This window comes from Pezoporus wallicus, unplaced genomic scaffold, assembly GCF_028554395.1.
Source record: "Pezoporus wallicus isolate ANWC-B61680 ecotype Strahan unplaced genomic scaffold, APGP_CSIRO_Pwel_v1 contig_6966, whole genome shotgun sequence".
Taxonomy (NCBI): Eukaryota; Metazoa; Chordata; class Aves; order Psittaciformes; family Psittacidae; genus Pezoporus; species Pezoporus wallicus.
This window is the reverse complement of record NW_026639746.1, coordinates 4637558-4659852: the sequence shown is the minus strand read 5'-3', so window position 1 is coordinate 4659852 and position 22295 is coordinate 4637558. Positions and strand designations below refer to the sequence as shown.

Below are 22295 nucleotides of genomic sequence, written 5' to 3'. Positions count from 1 at the left end.
GTCAGCTGAAAGCCTCCCAGCCTTCCCTACTGACAGCCATTGCGCTCAAAGACAAGCCTAACACACACGAGCCAACGGGGAATTACTGGAGTAGAACTAAAACTGTAAAATCCAAACACAAGGGAGAATAAAGACACTTTCAAACACGGACCACTACAGGTCTGCATTTAAAAAGCAATCCCTCCAGCTGATAGAGAGGGCTACCAGGGAGCCTGGGGAAAGAGACTGGCATCTCACCTTGGCACCATGGAGCAGGAATACAAAGGTGCAGGCAGCAAGGACAAAATCCCCCATTGGTAGGTTAATATGCTTCACTGCCCAGTGAACGTGCCCTGTCAAACACCAGTCTATGGCCAAGAAAAAACAACCAATAGCCCTCCTTCTCAGGTGCATGAGTGACAGTGTCTTTCCTTCCATCATATTTAAACACTGGGAGGAAGGCACAGCTTTCTCCTCCAAACAGCTTCAGGACTCATTTTAATCCAGTGAGAACTCACTGATAGGCTGCAGTTTATGTTCAGGGTTTATTTTCTATTCCACAGATCTTTCGTTTAGGTTTACATGGAAGGAAAAACACTACCTTACCTCAAAATAAACTCACCACTAAATTCTTTGCAGGTGGTTTTACAAATTTAGGAGATAGCTGTAGCTTTCTGCTTATGAATGGGCAATAAAACTGTAGGAAGAAAACAGCGTCTCCAGGTGTCTTTCTAAACTTCTGATGAGTTAACTGGGGTGAGGTACCCAGTCAACCCCTCAGCACCTGAGGTGACACCAAAGGCTTTCTCAAACTAGTAGGATTGGAAAACCTGTATTTTTTTTCCTCCCCATATCACTGCATAATCTAGAGGTTGAGATTTGGTTTGTTGTGGTTTTTATATAATATTCATTTGCTTTCCAGGGAATTTTTCTCACAGCAACAATTCATTTTTGGAAAAAATAAACTGGGCTAGCCTTGTCACATACAATTATCAAGTACCCTTCCCTCTCAGATCACCAGCAGGGGCTGAGTGACTGATCTTTAGATGTTCACACAGGCCTTTCTTGTTTAAGTCAGGAGTAAAGTCTTATCTTTTATCCCACAAAAGCTGCTTAAGAAGATTTCAGTACACACTGTGCTGGTAATTTATGTATCTAACCAAAAGCAACAGAACAGGATTCTTGATCTCCATCTCTCCCACTGTCATGGAAAAAGAGAAAAAAAGGCATGGTCATTAGGAACATGCCAGAGGAACAGAGCTGACACTCTTGCACAGCTATTGCAGAGTGAAGTGGGGGGAGGAGGGCTGCCATTCTGGAGATGCAATTTCCTTTTTAAACTTCAGATAAAAATTAACTTCCAATATTTCTATTATTTGCAAAGTGACAGCAGAGGACCAACATTTAGCTATATGTCGTGTTTTGCACAGAGGGCATAACAACGAAGGACCAAAGCATACAAAAGTCAGAGCTTCCAGAGGAAGTGATTGAGTTTATTACTTTCTCCAGCTCCCAGTTCTGCACTCTTTTACCAAGAGTTAATTTGACAAGATGCCTATTTTTTCCTTTTTAAAGTTTTTTATCCTTCTGGAGTAAAGGACCAGAGCGTGCCATCCTGAACCAAAAGAAAAGACACACATATTGTTCTGTAAAATCCAGTATAGTTGAGGAGTGTGAGAAGTGGAGTTGTGGTGAATGAGATTTGCTCAGCTTTGTGCAAGTAAATCTCACAGGAACAAGTAGCAGAGTTTCAAAGCAATTCACTCAGTCACTAGCACAAGCACTGAGCGCTGTTCCCAAGAAGTACAGAAACAATGACTGACCTTAAGAATAATTCTCAGTATGTTCTTTGTACCAGCTTTTCCAAAAATTGTAATAACTTAGAAATGCTGAGTAGAAGCAAGGCAGACAGGCCAAGGCTCCTTCAACTTTCCAATCTTGGGAGACACCTAAATGATTGATAGCTCTACAGGCAGGATAAAAGATGAGGTAGACCCAGAAGTCGATCATTGCTGTGGTCTATTCAACTACAAAGTTGTGGTGTCAAAGGAAGTCAGGGAGGAAGCACGAATCCGTGTCTTTTGTCACACAGAAAAACAATGTATATGTATGTCACTGGGTTTGAAAACAAAAACACTGTCTCAAGTATGCTGCATAATATTTTAGGAGAGTTAACTCCAAAATGCTGCAGTATAACTGCCCTGTTACACATGTTGTCTGCTACTAGCATTCAAGTCATATGCAAAGCTATAGTAAAAATTCACAAGTCTAGACGCATCCTGTAGAGAAATCAGTATGTCCTGATCATTTAACCTCTCGTGGTCAGTGAAAAGCTTGATCCAACAGATGTTTCTTAAACTCTGCTCTACAGCATGCCAAATGTGGCCAAGGCAGAATGCCAGAAACAGCCTTTCTAGAAGCTTATTGGACAACCTGGAACTCAGGACTTTTGACAGCAGTTGGGCTAAAAACAAATAAAATGAAGGCACACAGCAATGCTGCAACTGAATGCATACGAATTGTGCCTCTGAACGGTCTTTGATCCTTATCACTGAGGCACTTAATAATTTTGAGAGCTTGCTGATATGCATGGTTATTGAACATGAATCTGGTCTCAGCAGTTTGTATTTTGTCAGAAAGATCTTTTTAGCCTGGAAACTGAGAAGTGGTGATTTATTCTCTACATCAAGGAATTAGGAGGAGTTAGTCAATTAAGCCATCTAGACTGAAGAGTTGAGAGACCAGAATGAGGCAGTGGGGAGATTTTTCAGGAGAAGAATCTTAAGGTTGTCAAGCATCACCCAAAGAAACCTCCTCCCCAAAGGAGGGCAGCAGGTCTCTATATTCAGAGCAGCATAGACTCCTCAGGAGAAGGCTGTAAAAATAAGGTTGGAATCAGGATAATGGGGCAACACCTGACCCAGAACGGGAAGGATTAGTCATACAAAGTCACAGATATGCCAGAAGTATTTAAAAGATGACAAAATCAGGCAACACATTTGCTTTTAATTCTTGCTTGGGCTAGAAGGATGCTGTAGATGTTATCAAGACAACAGTTAAGCAGCTGCACAAAGTGTGGGGGGAAAATCGATTAAAACATGAAGCAAAGTGTTAAAGGAGGAAAAGCAGACCTCTAGAAAGGTAGCAAAGTTCTGGAGGGTTGTTCCTGCAAATTAAACATAAATGCAGTATTTCCATACTTGTTTTCACAGAGAGAACAGGAACATGTCATTGTAATCTTGTGATTTTGAAGACTGATACTGAAATTCGAGGCTAAGATGCACTAGCACACAAGGTGGGTAAGAAAACTGTACCAGAAAACACAGCCAGCATGTGAGCTGCGGTAACAAGAAACGGGGTGAAATTCCCATACTTCAGGCCAGGACCCTCGAGAACTTGTGCAAGATTTCTGCTCTTGGCTGCCCTGAGCTGAAGGCTCAGATGTGCTGCCTCAGCACATCGCAGGCACTGTACTAACATGAAAGATGGCATGAGGAGGGCGCTTTAATTCCAGCTACAGAACCTACTAAGAAAGGCCGTTAGGATAATCAGAGGAGAGACTACTACCTGAGGGAGGGTTCAGAGCTTGGGTTGTTTCATACAGCAGAATGAGACACCATCGTCTGTTGAATCCTTCAGGAAGGAAAAACTGTTATTTCAACTGAAGGGCAGAGCTGACAGAACAGCAAGTGGGTATAAAACAAACTGCAAATACAAAATCTCACAACTATGACAGTAATGAAAAACAGGGGGGGTACCCACTACCAGTTTTACCTGCTTATAGAAGAGACAACAGGTCTCCCCTTTGGAAATGAGACCGCTTCAAAGCAGTAAGTCCCCTCCCGTTTGGTGTAATGCTACGATACACAGTAACTTGTTTGTGTGTTGAAGACATTCATCAGCTTTACAACAATTTCCCACGACAAAATTTCCATCCTACTGCAAAACAGGAATTTCGTTCACATGTACCCAAGACACAGTAGCTTTCTTACCCCAGCTTACTACACGTTTGGTAAGAAGTAAAGCACAAGGTAGCACTAAAGGCACAAACTGTAGCAGAGCTGTCTGGCAGTACTGGTGATATTCCCTAGTAAATATTTTGTGATTCAGAAAGAATCTTCTGAATTGCAGGTGGATAAAATACCTGGTTTAACACAAAAACTATTGAGGGAAAACCTACAGATGTCCCATTTGTGTCACCTTTCAGAAAAAAAAAGGCCTTATTTTGGGTTACTAAGGTATAGGCACACAACTTGCAAACACGTACACAAAACTCCTTAGAAACTATTGCATGAGAAACTGTGTCCCTACCTCAGCCATCCCCTCTTTAAAGCTGTATTATTTTAGACTCTTCTGATCTTTCTCACTCTTCTGCATTGATTCCACAAATTTATTTATCTGCTTTAGAAAAAAAACCAAATTTCAATGGTTTATTGGGCTTAAAATTATTAGCCTTAAAATTAGCAAGCATTTTGATACTGTTTTATATTTTGATAATACCCTAAACTCTATTGTTTTTTCACTTACTCATATGAATGACTGCAGTGAATAAATATTACCTGACACCTGTCTTAAACATGAAATGCACAAACCGCCCAGGGATGAGTTCACTCCACTGACAAAACAATCTGGTTTCTCACTCCGAATCCTTCACCCTTTTTGAAAGAACTGGTTAGAGGCTACTTATCTTCTTTGGATGTTATTATGCAATCCTGTTCATTTTCCAGGCTCTCCAGCATTATAGATTGAAATGGATTTGCATCACTGACCATCGCTATTGCTCAGAGCTTCAACATCTCACACCTCTTCACTCAATCTCTCAGTCTCCATATCACCCCAGCTATTATAATCAGTATGCATTACTCCATTTATTTTATCAGCACTGAGGCAGTGTGATTCTGATCACTGATATGAAGAAAAACTTCTTTTGCCCTTATGACAGCTTTACTAGTTGCTCTGTAGCCTCATAGAAGTCAGAATGAGAGAAAGGTAAGAGCTATAGGCTCAGTCGTGCAGTGCAGGGGAGTAGGATTTTTTCTTTTTTTCTTGTATTTTTATTATCCACACAATCAGAACAGTCGCTTTCCTGTTGGAACTAATTCTTTTTCTCCAATGTGTACAAAAAAAAAAAAAAAAATCCAAATTGAACCAAATTAGGAAAATAAATTATCCCTCACACTGAGAACACATATGCTATGTTTCAATCCAGCGCAAGTTTCTGCAACAAAGTTATCAGTCCATCCTAGAATACAAAATCAAATCAGATATTTAAGTCTTACACCTATAAAAGTTAAAAAGCAGAAACAGCAAAGTAGAAATTCAGTGCACTGATTTCAGCAGGACACACTCTAAGCTAGCCCTAAGGAATCAGATCAATTGTGAAAGTTCCATATTAATAAAAATGAAAACCTCTACCGTTAATAGAAGCCATAGAAGCATCTTTGCTTCCTTATCAGGTTTAGGAGTTTCATTTTACAAGAAGTTGCTACCACAGTGAACCAAGGCAGAAATGCACATCTGCAGGGTTTGGGGTGCTGGTTTGGTTCAGGGAGCAGGGAGGGAGATACTGGGTGTCAGTTATTTTTAAAGAAAATAAATGGCAATTTATAATTTTTACAACAAAGGGGATGTTTTTGAAAAAGTAGCAGTATTAAGTAACTTGTATTCCGTATTTTACACTCAACGTGCAACCTCTTTAAAACAGGTTAGTCCATAACATTCTGTGGAGCACTCATTCTACTCCCCTCATATCAGTATCCATAGCTGTTTCCCCCTGCCTCTCTCATGCATACACACATCCTCTCTCCCTGTCCTATTACAACCATACACAGCATGCAGGGAAGTGGGGATATGCCCCCAGCAGCAGGACACCCTGCCTCAGTAGCACAGCGTGGTCTCACTTCAAGTACACACGAGTCGATTGTTTCCCCTCTTCCAGCACATGAATACATTCAGAGTTACAACACACAACCTTAAAGAAACAAAGAGATACTGAGCAATTTCTTACAACACACAACCTTACGGGACCAAGGAGATTCTGATCAATTTATTGATGCCCAGAACAACTAAAAGACACCATGGAGCATACAGATATTTCAGTTCTGGTCTGCTCCCTCTGTGTACATGAATCCTGCATAAAGGGGGACTCACTGCAATGATCACAGATCGATCAGTGAGAAATAAACATAATGCCTGTCTGGAGGGACATCACACAGCAGCGGGGAGGTTTCACAGCTTAATCAGTTAAAGGCACCCAAGTCCCTCTTGGTTGCTCCCATGTGTGCCCCCCAGCACATCCAGCAGATGCCTAGAAGCATTACAGGAAATTACAATTGGGATTCGGTGATTCCAAGCATTTATGACTATTTATTCCTAATCGAAGTTTCTATAAACAAGTCAAAGTAATTGAGGACCAGGGCTATTTAAAACATTTCAAGTTTCATTTCAATGAAGGAGTGAACACTTAGGCAGGAACACCCAAACAGGTGCTGGGAAAAAACTTGACCCTAATTAACCCCTTTAAAGAACTGCTTAGGATAAACAAAAATATAAATAAAATCATTCATCAGGCCAGATGGTGGTTGGGTTTGTTTTGGTTTGGGATTTTTTGTGAGGAAGATATATCTTTAAACTTTCCATTTTTGTTCTGTCAGCTGTAATTTTCAGATTGCTGGTTTTCAAGAACGCAAAAAAAAAAGAAATCACAGTCCATTTGGTGGCCCATACATTTGACAACCAACAGTTGCGACACATACACATGCTACCAATCAACACAGAGAGGATGCTACCCGAAGGCCCCTTCAAGCATTAAAGACCTCACTCAGCTGTATGAGCAGCAGACTACTGCAAGGACAACGACTAAAAAAAAAAATACAACATGCCAGCATATTTCATAACCAGGTTCTATTGAAGTCATACATTTAAAACAAAAACAAAAACAAAACTGAAGAGAGCATTTGATATTAAAATGAAAATACTATTCCTATTCCATCTGTGATTCTGCCCCCATTAATTCCTATCTCAGCACTAGAAAGTGCAACCTATTGCGAATCAGCTCAGGTCTGTCTATGGGATTAGATTCAGTAGATGGCTCAGGGTGTCACAATATTTTCCAAGGGCACTTTATTTGCTGTCTGAAGATACTCTTGAAAATGATTTCTCAGTCATTAATTATTCATTCTATTTCTTATAATCAGTTATTTTAATTAGTATCCCAGCCAACTTTGCTGAGGATCCCACACTTTTAGTAATTAGGGGCAGCTCATTGCCCCTAATTAACTTCAGACATGCAAGACTATTGCTTTGTTCCTTCAGCTGTTTTTGTTTGCATTGCATATTCTGCCCTGCTTTACTGGTTCAGAAAGAAGACTGCCCTATTGTGCTATTTATCTCATTTAGGTTCCATCTCTCTTGACTCTGTGTTAGTTGCTGTATTTTAAATCCTTCTGACTCTCTCTGAAGTCTTGTCTATGCTGGATCAGTGTGACACCAGAAAAGTGCATCTGAACAGTAAAATAGTTCACACTGAGGGCCTAACACCCACCCTAAGTGCATTTCAGGAGGCTCTACCTCACTCTGGTTGCATGGACTGAACGTGTTCCCAGAATGAAACTTCCGGTTTCCCTTTGCCCACACACAGTCATATTCATGCAGCCCAAGACAGAATTCTGCAAGTGGGACAAGGAGGGTGACTTCAAAGCACATTCCTGATGCAAGTTAAAATGGTGACGCAGATGACGACGTTGTCACTGATTAACTATGTTGACTTTGGGGATGGTATTACTTTTAAGAAGTGTCTCAAATATCTCTGCAGATCACGTTTCTGCAGCTACTGGACAGTAGCAATGGCCATGGCACATCAGTCCAACACCATCAGGCATGGATTAGCAAAATACAGCGGTGAGGCTTGGAAACAGATTTCTACAATACAGAAAGAACTCTGCCAACCTGTACAGTCTCCTTCCCTTGTGCATTGCTCTGCTTAAGTTCACCTGTAACAGATACAGCTTGTAATACAGCAAGAGGGTCATATATATGGAGGCTTTCAGTTTAATCATTTTATCATAGCTCTGTGATCTCTGGAAGGCCATTCCAGACCAAGTGCTCACTAACAACTGTAGTTAGCAAATTAACGTGCTAGTATCTGTTAGAGTCCAAATACCCACAACACATAAAACATATGAATTATTTTGTTGCTATTTTAAATAATTAATACTTCTAATTCTTACATGATGCTTTCAGTCTACAGATAACAAGTTGTATTGAAGTAGCAGACTGTTGTAATACAGTTGCTCCAATGCAACTTTGAGGAAGAGCCAAGCAAATACCCAGCCCTGTCTGCAGTATACCTCTGTCCTTCCTTGCAATTTACAAAATAAAGAGTCTAAAAAATTGCCCACCCCAGCCTGTGGGATGTCAGGGCAAAGAGGGAAGGAACAACTCTTCATCTCACAGTAACAGCAGTCCCATAAAGTACTACTCATCCTACAGTGTCTGAGTGAGAGCCCTGCACAAAACTATTCACATACTCTGATACTAGTGGTGACCGGTCTGCAGATTCAGCAGATCACCATCAGATTACATGGTTAAGAATTACATTGCTAGTTTATTTCCTTTCCAGCAACACAGAAGCAAAATATATCTATATATCCTCAGGCTGCCAGATCTCCATTCTCGTATTACCTTTATGGGATGTTTTATTTTTTATATTCCAAGCAGTAAACCAGAAGGCTTATATACACAAAACTTACACAGTCATTGTCTAACATTTATTATCACATTAAAAGGCCTGGAAACATTAAGTAAGGGTACCTAAAAAGTTGGATGGTAGAGAAAGACAATGTTGAAAATTGGCCTTAAAAATCTCAACTGATGTTTTTAAAGTAATTGAATGTGGGAGCCAAAGCATGCTGAAAAGAACCCAAAACCATATAGATGAGATCAGTAGAATCCGTATCGCAGAATATTTAAGCTAAAATGCTTCTAATTGTTTCACAACCAAATAACAGTATGATCAGAACCGCCACCACTTGTAGCACATATGTAGTTATGACAATCATATTGCATCTGGTATTATGTCATCACAAGCTGGATCTAGGTGTCCATTCAGGCAAATACTCTAGCTCTGCAAATTGAAGACTACCAGAAAAATGGAGTTTGTTAAATTCTATCTCCAAATAATAACTGGCATTTGTTGCTCTTCAGTCCCCTGTCCTGGGTTCAGCAGTAGCAGTTATTTTTCTCCTTCTTAGTAGCTGGTGCAGTGCTGTGGTTTTGGCTTTCAGCCTGGGAACAGCGCTGATAACACCAATGTTTTTAGCTGCTGCTCAGTAATGTTTACTCTGACCAAGGACTTTGTGAGTCTCATGCTCTGCCAGGGAAGAAGGGAAGCTGGGAGGAAGCAGAGACAGGACACCTGACCCAGACTAACCAAAGAGGTATTCCATACCACAGCACATCATGCCCACCATATAAACTGGGGGAAGTTACCCAGAAGGGTTAGATCACTGCTCAGTCAGGCTGAGTATCGGTCAGCGGGTGGTGAGTGGTTGTGTTCTCTTCCCTTGTTATTTCCCTTATCGTTATTATTATTGGTGGTAGCAGCAGTGGTTTGTGTTATACCTTAGTTACTGAAGTTTTCTTGTCTCAACCCATGGGAGTTACATTCTTTCAAATCTCCTCTCCAGCCCTCCAGGAGTGGAGGGGAGGAAGGGGGGGGGAGGGAGTGAGAGAGCGACTCCGTGGTTCAGAGTTACTGACTGGACTTAAACCACGACACCCCACTAGTTTGAGACTGAAAAATCCTCTGCCTTTTAATGATACTGTTGGAAAGAAGAGAGAATCAGAGGGGAACTGATTGCTAAGATGATTTAGTATCAGCTCCACACCAATAAAGCAGTTCTTTATTTACTTTCTTTGCTTATGCTCCATCCATAAAGAGAGCAAAATAATAAAAAGGTCAATATTAATATTTTAACACTAATGCATATTTGATGTATTAAACAGTTGGAATGGTGAAACATTCGTAGAACTCTTCTGAACAAGAAACAGGCACCAGTACCTTGCTACAAGACCTCAGGATATATAATTTAGAAATAAATGAAGGAATGTATGAGCAATAGGAGGAAAGCAGGGATGCTCCCCAACAGAAGCCAGCAAGACAAATATTTGGCACAGACTGCCTGGAGGTGGATATTTTTTTATTTTTTTTTAAAGAAAACTCATGAATTCACTCTAAGAAAAATCTAAACATACAAAATGCAGAAAAAAAAATCTGTGACCATGAAAACATTGTTTCCCCCAGTGCACTCTATCCTATCACTCTGATTTCCATGGATTCCAACTTTTGAGCACCAAGGTACTCACCAACTCTTGGCCCTTGTTATTCTGTATTACACTGAAATAGATATTAAGACTATTTCACTTTTTCCAGCTTAATCCTTATCTCTTTTTCCTAACCCAATATCTTTCTCGAAAACTCTTATCCCCAAGACATTCCACCTTCATTTCTATTTCACACTGAAAAGCATAACTCTCATGACCAGTAGATCTCTCTGCTACAAATTCATTCCCCTTAATTTGTCCTTGCTGGACAGCTCCTCTACTCCAAAATTAATTCAGTGCCACATACTTTCCCAACACTTTCAACTCAGTCCATGAAACTCTCCATCACCAATTGCCATTTCTCCTCTAATCTTTGTAGATTTACATTATCTCTTTGGAGAGCTCATTTATACACTATCTGTAGTTAGCTCTTTCTTCCACATCCTTGTCTGCGGCCCAAGAAAGTCTACTCAAAGTACTATCCCAAGGATTTTTTCTTGTGTGTCTATACTATCACTCAGAGTACCCCTCTGGCACTTTCATTAAACAGAAGCTGTTGCCTCTATTTCCAAAACCCCACAGTCAAGATAATCGAACATAAATTAATAATTAATGCATGAGAGAAAAATGGAAACAGAGCTGGAGAACAATTCTTGTACAATCCTTTTCCTCTAATTTTACTTCACCAGGTAATGTAGCTCTGCTCATTCTTCATGATGCTGGCAATTAATGCCTTTTTCCTTCTTGACAGGAAAAACACTCAAGAACATTCTTAAACTTACGCACACAAGTAATCATGCTTGAAGAGAAGTGTACGCTTTATCTCCTTGCTGCAAAACAAATACAAAATAAATTCTTTTGGGCAAGTACCATCAACTTCTAGAGAATTTAAAGCAAAAAATTAGAAGCCTTCAACAGTTAAGGCTGTGAAAACAACCTTCGAAACACAAAACTAAGCTGATGCAGCCTGGTACTCACATGCAAACACTCTGTCTCTCCTGCTGCTCAGTTTCCCCCACACAGCAACAAACTGAAAACTGCCTTTTCACAGCTGCTATTCCAAAACCTGGGGGAATCAGCTGTACCACGCAAGAACTGGGCTGCTTTCGATTTGGTGCCAAAACTTCTAGGCAGAAGCGGGCATTAGAGATGGGCATTAGAGATAGGCACTAGGCAAAGGGAGCAGTTCAGCAGATGTTGTTCCTCTCCCTGCCTCCCCTCCTGAATGGCAACAGCTAGAAAACAAGGAGAATCCTGACTACCAGACGTGTGCATGCCGCAGCCATCAGCAGGCAGCAAGAAAGAGTAAGTTGGAAAGAAATACAAGAGGCATCTTTGCAGCCACTGTGCCAAAAGAAAAAAACTATATGAAAAGAGACTTGAAGATTAAAAAGTTAAAAAACCTCAGAGGCTGGCACCCAGTTCAGACAGAGGCAATATACTAACTGGGGATCAGTACAATTTAATACAGGACCAGGGTCAAGGAAGAAAGACTAGCCCCCCCCAGTACACATCCCTCAACCAGCTGAGGGGAGGCAGAGCCAAGCACTTTCCCAGAAGAGCACACATCACCCCAGCAAGTTTTTTCCCTGGGCTATTAGCTTTCCAGTTCTAGCAAGCATAGAAATAAAAGAGAAGCAGCAGGAGACAAAGACAGCTAGCAAACTAGGAGACACCTATACACAAAAAAAAAGAAACAAGGATAAGAGGAAAGTAGAACACAAATGCAGAGTTACATTAAAACATGAAAACAATATACACCAAAAGCAACTTCGGGACAATACTCACCAATATTAAAATGAAATTACAGAAAGCCAGAAAGAGAAAAAAACTAATCTGATAAGAAGCATACTGTTCAGATACACAAATTACAATGTCAGAATAACAACTGCCTGCAAAGGGTGAGAAATGCAAGGCAGGCAAGCCAGGAAATTCCCCTGTACTGTTTCAGGAGTGATAGTGACAGTCAACTGATCCTTCAAACTCTCTTTCTTTCACCTCCCCTGTAGAAAAAACTAGTAAATAGTATTCCTCAAGCACTTTTAATAGGGTATTTGCCAACGGAGTTCATGTACTCATCATATTGCATGGGTGACAGAAACAAACACTAGGTCACTAATTCAGAAAAAAAAAAAAAAAAGTCCCCACAAATAATAATTTAAAAACTAACCAGATTTCAAAGGCAAGTATAGGTAAAATAGGGAAAACAGAACAAGCAAGCAGAGGAGACTGATCAATTTCTCAGCATAGTAAACTAGGTTTGCAGGCTCTCCCTCCATGTCCACTTCATTACGTAGTGGTTTATCAAAGCCTCCTTTTCCCAGTACTGGCTGTTGGCCAAGACATGCTGATCAATGCTGAGCTGGTGAGGCAGCAGAAGAATTTAAGATTAAAACAGGACTCTGATGGATTGTCATGTCTGGAGCAGCACTGGAGAGAAGTTGAAGGCTCTGCTCTCATCAGCCTTCAGAATTTCTTCAGCCATGGTAGACTCAATTGCCGTCATGAGCAACTTCCCTAGTGCAGGCAAGAACAACTTCTTCCCCAGAGAACAAGTTCTGACTGGGGTAATAAGACCTATTTGCAAATAATCTTGTCTCAACATGTATACAGCTGTGTAGGCCACCATGTTAACAGGCTTTGACAGGATTTGCCAAAATACCCTATACTCACTTGACTGAAAACAAACTACATGCAGCTTTGAGCATCATGACAAGTTGTTATCAAGGTGTTTGCAATGAGGAAAAACAAAGAGGCAAATGAATTTGATTTAAAATGACTTTCTGAAGCACTTCACCAAAAAAAAAAAAAATGAAAATTGAAATTTGTAAACGAAACTTTGAAGGTAGGAATGGAAGATATGTTCCTGGAAAGCTCTTCAGAAGCATTTTCAGATGTTTTCCAGCTAAGCTCTTCCTCTGAAACGTTTCTGCAGTTTCAGGCAACAACAACTTCAGATGTACTCTCCTTGCTACCTTAACAGTGGAGGAAAACAGCGTCTTATAAAGGAGTCTCAGAAGCTAAAAGACATTTCTTCTTTCCCCAGAAAAGCTCAGACAATAAAAAGTAAACACACATGCCCAGCTCGAAAGCAAGGATAAATAGGGTTTGGGGTAGAAGAAATAAAGACATTGAGAGGAAAACTGTGATCATGAGAATGAAGTCTATCCCTGTACCCAACATTTTCCTGGTAAAGTTATTTAGTGTACATGTACCATTACAAACCTATTCTTTACAGGCAAAGTCCAAGAAACACGAAAGAACAACCTCACAGATTTCACATGAAAATAAATTACTGATTATTACCACCCCTACTTTTGAGAATTAACTAGAAGTCACTGGCCTTTATCTGCTCACAATTGAGCAGGTGGATGGAAGAGACGGCAGAAAAACAGGCCATCATGTACTTCAGAAGTGAACTCATTTAGCTAGGATTTCTAAACAGTCAGCTCAATTACTCAGCTCTGCTACTTACCACCTATGAAAGCAAGACCTGAATGATCAGCTTCGATACACTAAGCTTCACGTGCTATGAAACCTTGATTAGTGTAGGAGTGTTTCCTCTCCCCCAGTCCTGGGTTTCTCTGTGACAACTTGATTACTACAGTAAATTTTAGAATGTTGAGGAAGAAAAACACTGGCAAACTTTCTTTCGTTGTTGTTGTTAGTCAATTGTAGCATTTCACGGTCTCTTCCTTCTTTGGGAACTTCAACTCTGATTAATCTCCCAGATACAGAACCTGGAATTGGCACACACTCCCTGAGTAAAACCAAGTATGTACATACAAGTACACAACTGATTAGTATAACCCACAGCTACCAGGGTCATCATCTAATCACTGACTCTCTACATTCACATGCTTTCCCTTAATGAAAGACAGTTACACAGGGAATGCATTCCTTTTCACTACCTAAATCCCATTTTATGGACAAATTCAACCTGCTGGTTTGAGATTCAGTGTGGCTGAAGTAAGAGAGAAGAAGGAAGAGGAATGGGATTAATTAGCTCTTCTTGTCTTTTGTTGGGCTAGAAACAAAGAGATGTGAAGTATGTTCCAGAGGACTCATGAAAAAAAAAAAAGGAGAAATTACAAGAAAGAGACAAAGTCTCTTTAAACCACGGACAGACAAAACTTACTTGATAAAAGCATGAGAGGTAATGCACTGATGCATTAATATTTCTCTAAAAGGTTGGAAAATATGTGACCAAATGTCCATAAAAAAAATACTGAAAATATGCTATGAAGTACTTATTAATTCTACTCTGTAGAATTCTACTCTTTGTCAGGACCTGCTACCCCACCTTGATAAATCATGCCATGCTTCAATTTCACATCGACAATATTGGCTTATTCTTCCTCCTCCACCACAAACCTCCCAACAACCAGAGTAAGGAAGGATGCAATATTAGGTCACCAACTAACTCTGAAGAGTTAAATAAAAGATAAAATAAAAAAAAAAAAAAAGAGTATTTCTACCACATATCCTGCAGATTTAAAAAAGGAATTCAGCCAAATTACAGAAGTATGCGTTTCAGCAAAGCCTGGGCTAAATTACATTGAATTTGGCATTAAAAACAAGTTAGCAGGGTTGATAGACTCTGGTGAATTACGATAGCTCTTTTTTTTCTTAAAGTCTGATGTCTTTTTTTTTTTTTAATTAATTTTATCTACCACAGTAAAGATGAGCTAATTTTACTTAGTGAGAAGAAAGGACAACAGTGGAATGAAACACTGCCTGCATTTAAAATTCTTTACGTTAATTAGTATAGCCCAGTCCATTAAGTATGATAGTTTCAAGATACCATACAGTACATTTTAATCTGATACTGAAGCAAGAACATAAAGAAGCCAGCCATATTATAAACCATTTTCTTACTGATATTACAATGCAATTGAGGATATTTGATATATGAATTCCATCTCATTCTCTTACTAGATAATATGTTCCACATTAAAAAAAGCAGTGAACTGCATTCTGCAATATTTGCTCAGCAATATGCCAAATGAACTAGCAGAAAGAACAAATTACTTCTGCTCTCAAGCAGGGTGGATACTATTCTTAGGTTATCAGAAGGACTGCTAGTGCAAAAGCTTTATGAAGAGTGCACAAACACAGACAGGCAAACTGGGCTGGGAGCTGGAACCACAAAACATCGTAGGTTCAGGTTTGAAACCATACCTTGGATCATTATCTGATGATGATGGACAAGGCATACAGTAGTTAATGGCTCAAGTTAAGCAGCACAGGAAAGGAATATCAGTCCAGCTCGTAATGGACAGCCAGTCACATCACTCAAGATGTGAAGCAAAAAAAGAGCAGGAATTTAAGGGACAGCCCACAATCTGTTTGTATCTTGGCAATAAGAGAAGTCATTCAGGAAATAAGACAGATTTTTACCCTATGGAACTTTAGTCCAGCTATCACACATCCAGAAGTGTCTTGCTACAGGACACAGTGCAAGAAAGGTGGTTATACTCTCACTCCTGAGGCTGACACAGGGCTGCTGCGCAGCAAAGAGTGCAAAAATCAGAGCAGAAAAGAGGGCTCCTTCATGTGGTTCTCAGCGATCCTGAGCTATCAAAGCAGGTTTTCTGAACTCTTTAAACTCAGGACCAGTTCTGCTACTCTCTATTCAGCAATTCACTGGGTAATATATCAAACTGCCAAATAAAGAGAAAGGATGTTTATGTGCATTTCATTACTTCTACGCAGAAATGAAACTCACAGAAATAACTATTTTTTGTTATGTCTTATTTAAACTAGTTCCTGATGAGCAAAAAAGGACGAATTACCCTTGTCCAGCAGCTAAACTCCTAAACATGGCAAAAATCTCTTTCTACATATAGCAGCTAAACCAAAAGTCAGAGTTCACTTAAAAACAGTAATTAGCAAGAGTAACAGCTAATTTTAGGTATCAAGTAAATTCTGCCAATCAGCCTGTGCATTGCTCATATGTTAAATTCATAACTGTTGTATTTCTGTATTTGCTGCACATCAGTAATCTCTTTTCATACATCTTACTAATAAAAGTAATTTGTACTGTAGCTATGTTTAAAGCACAGTTCCTATACTTAGTGACCAAGATCAGTGAGAACTTATAAAATGTTCAGTACCTGCTGCAGCTGATGGCCACAACTTGGAAGCTAATGAGGAAAATTTCATCAAGAGGAGGGCAATGCACAGATGGGACTGTGGGATCTCACCTCTGGAGGCTTCTGAGCCTCCTGCTTGAGCCTAGACTGATGTCAGCACTACATGAGATCGCCTTTGGCTTTGTCCAGGGGGCAGTCACACTGAGATGACCTAAAGACATCCCTTTACAATGTCATTTCTATGACTGGTTTGGAGTGGAGAGTCCTCGGTGCGGTGGTAAAAATTCTCATTTTCCCAGATTTCCTTTGGCTTCCTGCTTACAAGATGTCTTCATACAGGCTTCACAGTTTAAGTACCTAACACTTAAAAACCAAAATGTTCTTCCAGAAATAATGTTATTTTTACCACCATGTTAACTTGTCAGAGAACGCACTAAGCACAAAGTATCTATAACAGGCATAATTCAGCTACACCAAAACATTCAGTACTGAATTTTACAAAGCCTTAGAGATATGAAAGTACTAAGATCATAAAAAGTCAAGTTCATAAAAAGCCAGGAATCCCTTTTTGTGCACTTTCACTATCCCTCTGGAAAGTGATGTGGAAGGGTTTTTTTTAGTTTCTTCTCTGATTTGATTTGGGTTTGCTTGTTTTATAGAACTGAAAGTAAAATATCAACAACAAAAAAAAAACAACAAAAATAAAACAACCCCCCACCAAAACCAAACAGCTGTGCAAGTTTTTTAGAGCAAACCTTTCAAGAACTAAGCTTTTCAGTGCTTTTCTGGAAATAGAGCACCTTGTTTCAAAACTTTAAGTATTCTATCTATTCAATCGCTGGGAAGTAACAGAGCATAAGTACTGTCACAGCACAAAACCCTATCACAGACCAGCCAATTCTCAAGAGCTTGTCTCTGGTGCACTAGATGCGGAGAACAATTCTGGTCAACCTTCACCAGGCGGCCACTCTCAGCATGATAACTGTTTCCCTGTACAAAGACCTCACTTAATAATTGCTGAAACAAACTACTTTTCTTGTTCACCTCTTTTTCAAGGCAGAATTGGCTGAAGTTGGGCACAGATGGTGATAGCGCGACTTGCGGGAGGCACCTCCCGGAGGTTTAACTCCATCCAGCTCGCAGCGCAGAGCAGCCGAGTATCTTTTCCCCTGCAGAACGGCCCCGCCGCCCGCGCTCCGCGCTCCCATCTCCTCGGCATGATGGCTTTCAGCGCGGCTCTAAAACTTAACAGACTTTACCCTGCTCACTGAGGGGTTTCTCGCTGACCGGGCTGGTCCGCTGAAGCCGCGCTCACACCGAGCTTTGCAGCGCCCGCTCTAACCCTGCCCCGCCGGGCCACAGAGCCCGCCCCAACCTGTTGCGGGCTAGAGAGCGGCGGCGGCAGCAGCCTCCTGGGGCGGAGGGCGCGGGACGGCCCGACGCGGGTAGCGCAGGCTGCGGGGCTCACCTTCTGCTGCCGGCGGGCCATGTCAGTGGGCTGCTTGGCGTTAAAGGGGTGCGCGATGCACCTCGCGATGAACACGTAGAGCTGCAGACGGAGCCGCTTCTCCCGCTCCTCTCGCTGCAGGCGCTCCTGCTCTTCCCGGCCCTCGCTCAGCACCGAGGGGCTGGGGCTGGCCGCCCGCGCCGCGCCAGCCTCCCTGCTCCGGGAGTCCCGGGGCGGCGGCGGCAGCGAGCGCTGGGAGCTGCCACCCGCCGCCACCAGCACGTCCCGCCGCTCCTCTTCCAGCAGCTCATCGGACTCCTCCTCGCTGGAGGAAGGGTCCAGCATCGCGCTTGGCGGGCGCGCCCCGCGGCAGGGCGCGGAGCGAAGTGGGGAGCGGCGAACACCTTTCCGGACACGTCGAGTTTACACACAGACTGTTTCCGACCGGCAGCGGCCGCTGGGCGGGAACGGCGGGGAGGGGAGGCGGGGTTTGGGAAGGGGGTCGAGCCTGGGTTGCCGTGGGAATTGCTCCGAGCGGCTCCCGGCGAAGGCGGGGCCGAGGTCGGCCTAACACCTCAGAGCGCCCCGGAGAGGTGCAGCGGCCTGCCAGTACTGGTCCGGGAGGGGCCGCCCCGGCCCGCTGCTGCCTCGGCACGGCACGGCACGGCTCGGCTCGGCTCGGCTCGGCTCGGTATGGTTGCCTTGCTGCCTGCGACGAGAGCAGGTGCTGGCCCCGCTGGGCTGCTCGGGCAGTGCGGGTGCTGGCTCCGGCTACGCCCTGCCCCGGGCAGTGCGGGAGACTCGGCCGCCAATCGCCGGCCGGCTCCGACAGCTGGGGGACGCCGTGCTGGGTAGAAGCGGGGGGCTGTGCCCTCGGCTCGGGTTGGCTCTGCTCGGCACGGCACGCCTCGGCTCGGCGCTGACCCCCAGCTCGCACCCTGTGCTATGTAGGGTGGGGGGAAAATGAGAGGCATCTCGAAAGAAAAGCCGCCGAAGCCATGCTTTTCAGTGCGCTGTGGCGGAAGCCTGTGTTGTCCTGCAAAACAGTTCTGCTGAGAGCCTGCTGCCACAAACAAGTAGTTTGCATCTCTGAAATCATTGTTCCTGACTACCTGTGGAGCCAGACAGGTTCATATTAACAACGAGTATCTTCCCAGTTAAGAAACATGAAAGCATACCATTATCACTCTAAATTGAAATTAAAAAGGCTTCACCATGTGAAAGCTAAATTTCTGGAGTCTGGGGCCCCATGGAGCGGTAGCCCTGAAGGACAGCAGGGACATCGGAGTTCATGTGAATCAACAAGTCCTTCTCTTGCTCTCTGCGCACCATGTGTGATGGTGCCGGTACCAGGGAGGATGTGAGAGGTGGGATCAGGGGCCAGGGATACGACCGCTGGAGGGTCGAACTGGTTAGCTGAAGGGCAGTGTCCCTGTGTGCTGCTTTAACATCAGAGCAGCAGAGGCTGAGCCCACGCAGCCCTAGGCCTCTGTTCAGCAGCAGCAGCAAGTTTGCAAAGCCCTGAATGGAAACTTCACAAACTCGGAAGGCCTACCCAGTTCTGTATGAGCTGGGCTGGGCTTTGAGTGGTGAAAGGCTCTAGTCCATTACCGATATTTTGAAGCACCCAGTCTTCCAGCGGGGTATTTATGAAAGGACCTTTAAAAGCAGCAGTTATCTCCCGAGTTAGCCAGGTTTCAGCAGGTGGGCAGCAGCTATTAGCTAGATGGCAGCATTAAGCACGAGTTGTCTAGATTCTGCCTCTGGATCTTTACCAGGGGAGTAAGGTGCAGCACGGAGGGAGAGCCATGTGAAAAAACACATTGGTTTTCTTCAAGGTTTGTAATCTGGGGGTAGCAGTCGTATACAGATAGGTGGATTATTTATGGGGTCGGCTTGTGTCCTTAACATTTAACTGGTAATAGTAGATAAAATCTGTGAAACGCAGAAAAACAGTCAGGGAAAAGTAGGAACCTATTGAACATCTCTGGTCACATTTCCTTAGAGCAAGAATTGCTCAAGCCTGTTTTTGTGGGTACCACTATCACCAGTCTCATGTCAGTGTTTGTTTTCCCAATGTATGACTGGCAAGTAGTGCCACTCCTGTAGTAGATAAGAGGTAGTTCTATGAAAAATATGAAACTGGTTACTGTAAACTACTTTTTGACTAAGAGCAATGCAATGTGTACTCAGATTTGTGGGGGACTTTTTACAATAACTTGTTCTTATTATAATGGCAAGTAAAAATACAGTAATGCTGTAAAAAACTTCTGTTCTTTTTTTCTTACCTTTACTGAAGATAGGACTGCTATTTGCTGCTTTCTTCAGGCACTTAGAACATCCATTTAAGATGTCTTTCCTGGAGCTGCATGCAAAAGACCTTTAGCAAGGCAGCGAAAGTCTTGTACTTTGCTTTCTGGGCTCATCCATTCTCATTGTATCTCCTTATTTGGGGAAAAAGATAAAAACAAGAACAATTCAGATTTTGTTTTCTATCAGACCAGGCTCAAAATAGAATGTTTTCAATTTGGAATTGACTGCATTGATAAAATGATTTGGCAGTATCTACCAGCATATCTAGCCATTTAGGATGAACCCTCTTACTTTCTGCATCTACTTTTAACATGACCCTTTATTTGGTATTGTGTGTTTCCATTCTGTAAAGCTACTCTCATCTAACAATAGTTGAGTTTTTGTTTCTGATCTCCTGCTGCTTTTTGGTGCTGATTTTTGTCTGATGCATTTAAATGCAGAGTGTCTTATATTTTAAACATTCCTGCAGAGCATGAAAGCCACCCTCCCTGAGTCCCCTTTGTCTACTTACATTGGTGGTATTCATCTCCTAAGAATCAGTTGGAATTTATCACTGTATTCCTCAAGTGTTTGTGTATGCTGCTCAGAGGGCTAAGTACACAAATGTCAGGGCAGAATATTTGTATTGAAATACCTATAAGCTTAAATAATCTGATTGCAACAATGAAAAGTCATTCATTAGTTCCCATTAAAATAATGTAACCAAACCGATTTTATTTGTACTTTCTCTTCACTTTGTCCAAACTCAGCACAGATTTATTTACAGTTGTACCTATTCAAATGCATTTTTTCCTGCCTAGATGTTATATTTTGCCTAATTTAGTTTGTAGAGCATATTTATTTTAACAAAATGGTGTTAAGAATTGGATTGTTCTTCTTTTTCTATGGCAATGAAATGAGGATTTTGTCAATAAAGCTCGCTATTTAGGGATAGAAGAAGCAGTAAAATTAGTGTTGAAAAATTCAGCTTTAAACTGATCTATTTTTTTTTTTTCAAAGTGCAGATAAAAATTTTATATATGTTTTCAAATCCTTCATTTGTGAAAATACGTGACTAAAAATATGGTGTATAAGAATATATTTGTGCTCAGTAAAGATTTCCTATTATAGAATCAGTGCCTTGTAATTCACATATAAACTGTCTATTGGTCATAAAATTCATTATTATCTTGAGGCTCAGTAGTTCAAAATAATAAGTTTTAGCTTGATGTGGTGTATTGTCAGTTTAGACACTTCTTGTACTTTTTCCTTAATGCTTTGGATTACCAAATCGTGATTAAGCAAGAATCTTACCTTATGTTATTTGTAAGCAGGTCATAGCCACAGCCAGGCATAACAATGATGTTTTTAGGGTGCTCTGTAATTGCTTTAGCGTATATACTACCATGCATAACATGGTAGTATATGTACATATAACATATATACATGGGAATGTATATGCACTGGGCAGTGGGTGAAGTACTGTCTTCCCTTTGCCTTACCCATTGTGACCACCTTTGCTTGCATACCAGGAAGAGAGTGGTATGGTGCAAGGAGAAAAAGTTGAAAGCATGAAAGCATACTGCCACAAAAGTACAAAACCCAAAAGTAAAATAGAAGAAATATCCACATTATTATGTTTGGGGTTTGGGTTTGGGTTTTTCTTTTATCATAATGTGATGGTGAAGCTCAGCATGTCTTGTTTTTGTGGCCTGGCTTACAGTTTCTGAAGGCATCTGACTGTTGACACTACTGTCCATTGATATGTGTGAGTTTTTACTCAGGCAAAAACACATAGTAGAGATAGTATACAGGCATGTGCAATAGGTAATGTGGATCCACCTGAAAGCATATTAGTTTGAAAGTGCAAAACAGTGCATTCTTTTTGTGATGAGCAGTGTCCAGTAGATCTTCATAATGATAAATTTATCAGCATTTGTGTGCCACTGGCTTGCAGTGCTCAGCTCCATGGTGTGAGAATTTTGTGCATAGCTGATATATTTCCAGGTCCTCCAGCTTTTCCATGCAGCAGATTTTATTCCTTTGTGAAGAGTATGCAGGAGGTGGCTAAAATTTCTGGAGGTTTCATTTCTGGAACATAAATTAATTTCATTTCAGGAATTCATTTCTCCCAGAGGCATGTCAGATGGTAGCTCTAT

At 41.7% G+C, this 22295-nt stretch overlaps 1 protein-coding gene across 11 annotated transcripts in view; it reads right to left on the bottom strand.

Moving 5' to 3' along the window:
- The window catches only part of CADPS2 (calcium dependent secretion activator 2), a 310379-nt gene extending 292068 nt beyond the window's left edge, over positions 1-18311 (bottom strand). For all 11 annotated transcript variants that reach the window (XM_057415800.1, XM_057415805.1, XM_057415801.1 and 8 more), the window contains exon 1: positions 17866-18311. In XM_057415800.1, the coding sequence (XP_057271783.1) occupies positions 17866-18189 (324 nt within the window). In that variant the 5' untranslated portion in view covers positions 18190-18311. The remainder of the gene's footprint in view (positions 1-17865) is intronic.
- Positions 18312-22295: the final 3984 nt, after the last annotated feature.